This window comes from Podarcis vaucheri (genome assembly GCF_965113315.1).
Source record: "Podarcis vaucheri genome assembly, chromosome: 14".
Taxonomy (NCBI): Eukaryota; Metazoa; Chordata; class Lepidosauria; order Squamata; family Lacertidae; genus Podarcis; species Podarcis vaucheri.
In genome coordinates, this window is record NC_138752.1 from 46,538,926 (window position 1) to 46,548,226 (window position 9,301).

Sequence of the window (9,301 nt, forward strand, 5' to 3'; positions counted from 1 at the left end):
CACATGGATTGGCAATATGGACAGACTAGTTACCTATGAACGCATTGCATATCAACGCAAATTAAGAATGGATAAATATGAAGAAATCTGGAAGGAATACTTAAGTGACAAGGCGGACAGGGGTGGGAAGTAGGGGGAGGAGAGGTGGGAAAATATTGTTAAAAAGGTGTAGTTACAGGTATATCAGTACTCAAATCTGAATTGTTAGATTGTGTTATCAGTGTTATTGTGGTTTTTGTTGTATTTTTTTTGTTGTTGTTGTTTGTATTGAAAAAATGATTATTATTTTTTTAAAAAGTTAACTAATATATTTAAGGTTTAGTTGCAAAATTCCGTTGTAATACTGTAGCTGAAACAAATAAAAAACTTACTCCCAGGGGGGGGAAAAGGCTCACCCACATATTGGAGAATACAGTATGGTTACCAGCTTTTTTTCAAGGAATCCGGGGACACTTTTTTTTTGGGGGGGGGGAGCTGAGTAGCAACAGGGAGTCAGCAGTGAGGCAAAAGACCCTGGGCCCAAGCATACATCCATATTGTATAAAGGTGCTAAGTCCTTTTGCACCCTGTGAAACATAAATGCACAGTTTTTTAAAAACTGGGCAACGGCGCGCCACACGCCCGTGACTCCCGAGCCTTCCCCAATCTCCTGCCCCCTTTGTTTTGAATGATCGGGGGAGGCTTGGGAGTCGTGGGTGGCTGGCCGTTGCCCAGTTTTTTAAAAAACTGTGCATTTATGTTTCACAGGGTGCAAAAGGGCTCTGCGCCTTGCCTTGCAGAGAAACCGTGCGCCTTGCACCCCTCCTGGGCAACGGCCGCCCACCCGCCCGCAACTCCCGAGTCTCCCCCGATCTGTCAAAACAAAGGGGGAAGGGGGCAGGAAATCTGTGCCACCAGACATCCCCGTTTCCCCTCGGCAGTGGCAGCAAGCAGTGAGCAGCTCCTGAAGCCAGCCAGAGCCAACTGCGCTACCAGGCTGGCTCCGGGCTGCTGAGGCTGCCGCTGCCACGTTTCCCGGGGACAGATTTGCAAATCCAGGGACTATCCCCGGGAACTGGGGATGTCTGGTAACCCTAGAATACAGGTTTCTGGGCTGAGGGATTTTGATTTGGACACAAGCAGCTGAGCTTAGTCAGATTCCAACTCCCATCAGCCACAGCCAGCTTGGCCCAATAGTCTGGGATGAGGGGAGTTGTAGTCTAGCTACAACTAGGCTGCCCCTTCCCTGTTGTAGAGGGACAAAGGTTCCCAGCAGGCAGTTGCTGAGAGGAGGGGTGCGTGCTGGAATTGGACGTAAATATGTCATAATCTGTTATTGCTCAGGTGGTGTGCTTGTGAATATCTGCATGAAATTTAAAATATGCAAATATAAGCAGTGTGCTTTTAAACAACATGAACTGCTTTAGCTTCTGGGAAATAAAAAAATTCCTTCCAGTAGCACCTTAAAGACCAACTAAGTTAGTTCTTGGTATGAGCTTTCGTGTGCATGCACACTTCTTCTGTTCTGGGAAATACTTTTGAATGATTTTATAATTGGTTAAAAAAGAAATTCTTTGTGCATTACCATATATTTGTGTGCACACATACATAAACATACTTTGTGGGTAGTTTCCCCACCATATATTATATTATATTATATTATATTATATTATATTATATTATATTATATTATATTATATTATATTATATTATATTATATTATATTATATTATTATTTTAAAACATTATTTTATTTTATTATTATTTTTTTAAAAAATATTCCTGCAGGAGTGCAAATTGTGGTGTGCCCTTTCCCCTTTCCTTTAGACATTACTGGGAGGGCTCCTTTGCAGAATCAGTTACTGATATTCCACAGTCCAAGCTGAAATCCAAAGCAATTTCATCCCTTAGAGAAGCTGAAAAGATTTTAACAGAGAACTGCATTTTCTGCCCTTGAATCCTGCTCAGTTTCCCTCTGACTTCCTTCACCACATGTGCATCTTCCCAGGCACAACTTTCCTCCATGAGAACTAGTACCTTTAACCTTCCCGTTCAATTCCATTGCTCCACAGAGAAAAGCAAACAGCAGTGAAGACCCTGCGCCAGAAAGATAAGAAGCTCAAGGAAGTCCTGCTGCAGGTTGAGGATGAAAGGAAGCAAGCAGAACAGTACAAAGACCAGGTGTGTTGATGTGTCACGTGGCGTGGGCTAGCCGAGAAGTCAAACCAGAAGGCAGTGTGGGAAGAGGGCTTGATCTGAAGGATTTGCTGGAAGGCTGAAAGGGAACAAATTGTTTCTATATGCAACAACAGCGGCGAGGTTACTGCTAGCCCAGGTCTGGAAACAACAGCAAATACCAACAGTAGAAGAATGGCGACAGAAGGTAATGGAATATGCAGAAATTGCCAAATTGACAGGGGAAATTAGACAACAGGGCGAGGAAACATTTCAAAAAGAATGGGGAAAATGTATGTCGTATATAGGAAAGATAAGATGAAATAGTGAAACCAGTAGAATTGGAAATAAACCTCATAACGGGAAAGTGATGGATAGTGAAAATAATAAGAAGCAAAAGGAGAGTAATATAACTAACAGTCATTGTAAATGAATACAGACAGACAACAAGAATTGTATAAACAGGAGGATTTATTTGTTTATGGATATACCATGGACAAATATGGAAAATGAATAACAATATACAAAATGGATGAAAATAATGCGATAAAATTATATGTGATATAAAAAATCAGAAGAAGGAAGGAGGGAAGTCAGCGCTTAGGAGCAAGTATAATGTAAATTTAAAATGCAACACATTATGCGTATGTGGAGTATGCAACCGGAAAACTAATAAAGATTATTGGGGGGGGGGGGAATGAAAGGGAACAATACCATAATTTTGCGAATCTAATGTGCCATCAAATCTAAAGCGCATCTCAATTTTCTTTCTTTTTTTTGAAAATTTAGTTTTTCAGGCTTTAAAATTTTACAATCAATTCTCCAACAACCGCCATAAAAACAAGATTCCAAAGAACGTCCTGAACTCCCCTCGTCCCCTTTGTGGGTCCTTATAAATCTAACCTTTTCCTCCTGCATCTTTTATATCAATCCAAACGCATCTCAATTTTCAAAACCCTGAAACCAAAAAAAAAGTATTTTCTGGCAAGTGTAAATGCACCCTAATTTTCATGATGTAATTTGGCCCAAAAAGGTGCACATTACATTAAATATGATGGTGATGATGATGATGATGAGTGTTATTATTTGTACCCTAGCTATCTGACTGTGTGGCCCCAGCCACTCTGGGCAGCTTCCAGCAGAATATAAAAACATGGTAAAAGACCAACGCTTAAAAACTTCCTGATACAGGGCTGCTTTCAGATGTCTTCTGAAAGTTATATAGGTGTTTATCTGTTTGACATCTGACCGGAGGGCGTTACACAAGGCGGGTGCCACTACCGAGAAGGCCCTCTGCCTGGTTCCCTGTAACCTCACTTTTCCCAGTGAGAGAACCTCCACAAGGCCCTCAGAGCTGGACCTCAGCATCAGGGCTGAATGATGGGAGGTGGAGATGCTCCTTTAGGTATATAATAATAAATAATAATAATAATAAAATTCTATTTATACCCCGCCCTCCCCGGCCAGAGCCTGGCTCAGGGCGGCTAACACCAGTAAAATTACAATAAAAACATAAGGGGGGGATTTAAAATGCAGGTTAAAATGCAATTTAAAATGCAGCCTCATTTTAAAAGTAGCCCATGGATCAAAACCGTAAGGGGAGGGAAAACATAAGGGTCAGACTGAGTCCAACCCAAAGGCCAGGCGGAACAGGTCTGTCTTGCAGGCCTGGCAGAAAGATCTCAAGTCTCGCAGGGCCCTGGTCTCTTGTGATAGAGCGTTCCACCAAGTCGGGGCCAGTCCTGAAAAGGCCCTGGCCCTCGTTGGGACCAATCTAACCACCTTGCAACTTGGGACTTCTAAAGTGTTGTCATTTGTGGACCTTAAGGTCCTCTGTGGGGCATACCAGGAGAGGTGGTCCCGTATGTACGTGGGTCCTAGGGCTTCAGGTATACAGGAAAGCTTGAGCAGCCAAAAGGCTGGCTGAGGGCGCCAACTCTGGGCTCCCACCCAACGCCCTCCTTGCCTTGGTGTCTTCCTTTAGGCTGACAAGGCCAGCACTCGCGTCAAGCAGCTGAAAAGGCAGTTGGAGGAGGCCGAGGAGGAGTCCCAGCGCATCAACGCAAACCGCAGGAAACTTCAGCGGGAGCTGGACGAAGCCACCGAGAGCAACGAGGCCATGGGACGGGAGGTGACCGCCTTGAAGAACAAACTCAGGTGAGTGCTCTCTGCCACAACCTCCTCCCGTTTGCGGTAGCGCCATAGAGCAGAGGGGAGAATGCACCATTGACATACACCCCCCCAAAGGTTGCGCATGTGGGAACACAGCCCTCTGCCTGAAAAAGGTCCTGCCTCGCTGATGGGTGTTGACTCTGGTGTATGGAATTGCCCACTTAAGAGTTTGTCAATGCTCCTCTGTATGTTCTGTTCCCTGCCCACAGAGTGAGCTTGGCACATATGAGAGCTGGTCTGTAAGGCTCAGTTAGGATGCCACAGCCTGTGGCTCCTCTCTGCCCTGGCTGTGGGAGTGGATGGGGGTCATTTATGAAGGGCCATAGCTCAGGGGTCAGGCCCCCGTTTTGCAAGCAAAAAGTCATAGGTTCCGTCCCAAGCATTTTCAGGCAAGGCTGTGAAAGACATCAACCTGTGAGCTCGGCAGGCCTCTGCAAACCAGTTGTCTGATTCGTAGAAGGCAGTATCCTAGGGCCCCAGCTACCTTCTTCCTCTCCGCTGCCTGTTTTCTCTTGCATTTAGCAAGGAGAAATCCCAATTCTATGTACATTCAAAGCTGAATCTACTCAGTCTGCATTTTCTGAAGCAGCATGCAAACTGGAACACAGCTAGCCTTCAAAATTTGCACGTATCCAAATTTTGCAATGCAGCAGGGAAAATTTATTATATTAAGGCAGATGGCTTGTCAAAATTTCGTATTTAAAATGTGTTTATTGGGAGAAATTTGCGCTTGAACGCTGATGAGTTTTCACGAGGTTTTTTTTTTTTTAAATAAAATGGAAATTGCTGCAAAATGTGCAGCACCGAGTTTAAGATGGGAGAAAAATGAGAAAGTGGGAGAAACAAAATGGGCAGACCCTTCCACCCCCTCCTGCAATTAAGAGAGCAGCGCACAAAACACACAGAGAGAAAGGTTTACCATCTAGCATTGGGGTGGAGAAACCTTTTCCAGGCAGCAGACTAGATCCCTAAGCTCTCCCAGCAAGCCACTTTAATGTGGCTGTACGACCCCTGCCAATCACCTGGACTGCAGGTGAACAACTTGTCCATAGTAGCATTGCTTGAGCTCAAGCCTTGGTGCAAAGGAAGATCTCAGCTGCTCTGAGCGCGGCTGGAGGTTAGCACCGAACGGCTGGGCTCAGTATCAGCAGGGATCAGCTCCACCCAGGAGTAAATTCCTATTTAAATGGCCCTGTATGGAAACTCTGCTTCCCAAGGACAAATTGGGAGTGCCTTTTAAGACCCCTGCTTGCTCCTTTGCACCTGTCTCTTCACATGACCCTCACATGACTTCATATGACGTGGGATGGGTAGGGGTGGCTTGGAGAGGCCCAAACTAGGATTCCTAATCAGGCTAATTAGGCCTGTGGGCCAGAGGCTCCCGACTGCTGTTCCGGCAGAGCATGAACAGAGTGGTTTTTTTAAAAAACAAAAACCAATAAATGACTTGGAAATAACCCTTCCTGCAAACAGATGTTGAGTGTCTCCTTCAGCTAACTGCTTGGGATACCTTCTCTCTTTCAGAGGGAACCCAGAACCTTCGCAGTGACTGAGCAGGTACCATGCCTTCATCTTTGCAGTCCCCTTGTGTTTTGTAAAAAAAATCAAATCAAATCAAATCCCAGTCCCCCACCCTCTTTTCTTTTTGTCCCGAATAAAACCCATGTGAGATTTCTGCAAACTCTGAAGGCTTGGATATCTAGATGTCAATGTCTTGTAGCAAAAGAGACAAATATTACAGATTTTTGCTTTGTTGCCTCCCTCCCTCCCTTCTTTCGTGAACATCTGCAAATCTGTGCTCCGTTTCACAAAATGCTAAGAGTTTGGCATAGCCTTCCTTCCCAACTTTCTCTTCTCTCGATCGTGTTTAATGCTCGCTGCCTTTGCAAAACCATAAGCACCAGCCCTCTGCCGGTGTGAGCAGAATGGCGCACTGCATTCCAGGCAACAGTCATGTATCACGATGCCTGAGCATACTGCCTCTGGGCTGCTTTTCTGTAGGAACTGCCTGAGAACTGGGGGGTGCAGTACTGTTAACTGACCGCCGTGTGCATTCACTTGGCACCAAAACAAAATGCACTGTCCTGCCTTGAAGGCTAGAAACTCACCGCTGAGTTGTGTGTCATCGGCACCCTTTCTGCACGGAAAACGGCAAAGCACTGAGCTAGGGATATGCACACCCCCAACCACAGCCTGGGACCATTTTAGCAGTATTGAGCTGCTCAATTGCTCAATGCTGGAACTTGCTCAGGTGTCCTGAGCTCCTTCTGCTGCCAATCATTGACGGAAAGCCCGGGAAAACCACTTGCATTCTGTAATATTTGTAGGTTCTCTTTTTGCAAGGAAACCAATCGTGCTTTGCTTAGCTGTTGCCACACAGATTCTGGTCCCCGTCCTCTTCCTCTTCCCAATAGGCACAGGGGTGTGGACATAACCATTCATTCGCACCCATCCCACCCTCCCTGTATATATTGTAAGGCTGGGACAAAATGTAACTGAGATGCTCATGGCATTTGAAAACTTGCTCCAACCTAAGAACAGGCTATGTAACATTTGGGGTTCTGTAGGGGTTTTTTTTTTTTGCAGTGGGCGGAGGTTGACAAAGGGGTGACTCAGTGGAGGTTTTAAAGAATGAGGAATATCTGGGGGAAAGCAGATAAAAGAGCAGTGCTATAACAGTGTGGGTCATCGAAATTAAACTGGCTTGCGGTAGATTCACAAAATGCATAATGGATTTATGGAACTGTCTGCTGCAAGATGGCAGAATTGGAGGGGGGGGTCCCTTCCAACCCCCTGCAATGCAGGAATCTTAACTAAAGCTTCCATGACAAATGGCCGTCCAACCACTGCTTAAAAACCCCCAAGAGATGTTGGGGGGCAGCTTTGTTTCGAAGCTGAGAAAGGATAGAAATAAATTCTGGAGTCAGAGGTGGTCTGCCATCAGAAAGCAAAGGTATAGTCTTGCCTTCAGCCCCCACTGCGCCCCATTCTCAGCTTTGCCTAGTCCTCTGGCATCATCACTCCAAGCAGAAAGTTGATTGTCCTCATGGTCTTTTATAACAGTTCTTTTACCTGCATCACTTGTAGCTGCAGCCCACCCCTCTATGTCAGAATAAAAGTTGAGCACGTAGCCCCACACCTGATCCAAGAACGATGCTTTTTAATCCTGTTCGCAGCCAACCAACTAACCCTCCACCCCCCCCCACCAGGGAGCAGACTGACCTAGTGTGTAGAGCTGCTTTGCAAACTACAGCCTGCTAAAAGCAGGGGTTGCCAACTTTTGGGGTGCATTTGCAAACCGGGGGAAACACACCATCACAGACTGCTGCTTTCAAGCATCATTACAGGGGTGGGGGGGGAGGGAGAGCATCCTTGCAGACATCTGGTTTGCGCACGGGCACCCGGTTGGCAACCCCTGGCTTATACCTTCAACCTTTCCCTGCTTCTAAGGGCCAGGGGTGGTGGAAAAATTCAACGAGCTGCTGGATTCCCATTTCTTCCTCCTTTCTTTTTTCGCATTCCTTTAACCGCAGGCGTGGGAACGAGCCGTCCTCCTTCGCCCCCTCGCGCCGATCTGGGGGCGGCGGCGGCGGCCGTCGTGTGATCGAAAACGCCGAAGGGTCGGAAGATGAAGCGGACGCCCGGGATGGGGATTTCAACGGAACAAAAGCCAGTGAATAATAATGATTTTTTAAAAAAATTGTTTTAAAAGACACGCTTGCTGATTTTAACTCTGCACCAAAACAAACAAAACAGGGGGGGGGTATAAAAGAGGGGTAATTGTAGCACTGTATGCTGCTTTATTGATCCCAAAGACGTACTGACACCTCCCTCGAGGGCTTGATGAGAGCACAGCTGCCTTTTACTCCAATGTACACACCAACCCTCCTAGCTGTTGCAGAATTGCTGTTCTTTTGCCCGCTGCCGGGCATCATTCCAGAGCGAATGTACTTCACCGAGGGACTAACACAACAGGGCGGGGCGACCAAAAACACCCCCCTTTTATTATAGAACAGCAAGGCAAAAATCTGTTGGGCCTCTGGCCTCTTCCCTAATCTCGCTACCTGTCCCTTTCTTCTCCTTGGTAAAGTTTCAGGTACTGTTCCCCCCACCCAGATTGCGCACCCCCACTCCTCTAACTCCCTCCACCCAGTTCACAAGATCAAAGTGCCTTTCTTCATCACTTTTTTTTTGGGGGGGGGGGAGACGAAGAGTACTAAATCAACTGTTATTGTTCTAGATGGATTTTGTGCTTAAATACACACTTAATAAAGGTTTATAAAATCACTGGGGCTGCTCTCGAGTTGTGTCGGCCTGATACGAGCAGAGGGAAAGGTACTAGGCTTAAGCAGGGTTCCCCAGCTTTAGGCAGGAAACTTTTATGCTGCCTGCAAAGAGGACGAGAGATTTGCTATGTTTTAAAACAGTCACAGGAAACCTCATGGGGCAAGCGTGCTCCCAGTATGGATCCCAATTCTGACTGGTGTTTCTCGGGTGAGCTTCTGACAGCGCAGTGTTGCCAACTGAACACTAAACTGTAAAATGTGTACTCCATCTCCTTCAAAAGAACAAAAATAACTGTTTCCCAAATTAAGTTTCCGGAAGTTTTAAGAGGCTCTAACTGGTGGTGGAATGCCATAGCAGGGGAGGGCTGGGAACACACAGGGGGCAAAATGAAAAGGAACAGTAAGTTGTTAAATTTTTACCCCTCCAATGGCATAAAACACCAGCCAGTCCCCATCACCCAAAGGACTTTCCGACATGTTTTGAATTCTGCAGTCAACAATATTGCATATTTCAAGGGTAGAATCTGAGATTTCTCTCCACAGCCCCAAAACCCAAGGCTCCTGAAAAGATGTGGGTTGCACATCTGTCAATGAGTTCAGTTAGTGGACCAAAGACTAATGGGAAATTTTAACCCAACCATGTCGGCCCCCCCCCCCCCGATTCCATGCAATGCAAACACTGCTTCTTT

The 9,301-nt window shown here is 46.0% G+C and overlaps 1 protein-coding gene across 1 annotated transcript in view; it reads left to right on the forward strand.

The window, feature by feature from the left end:
- MYH11 (myosin heavy chain 11) overlaps positions 1-8,613 on the forward strand; it is a 93,547-nt gene extending 84,934 nt beyond the window's left edge. Inside the window, exons 39-41 of the mRNA XM_082199977.1 lie at positions 2,052-2,160; positions 4,139-4,311; positions 7,860-8,613. Coding sequence (XP_082056103.1) covers positions 2,052-2,160; positions 4,139-4,311; positions 7,860-8,007 — 430 coding nt within the window. The 3' untranslated portion in view covers positions 8,008-8,613. The remainder of the gene's footprint in view (positions 1-2,051; positions 2,161-4,138; positions 4,312-7,859) is intronic.
- Positions 8,614-9,301: the final 688 nt, after the last annotated feature.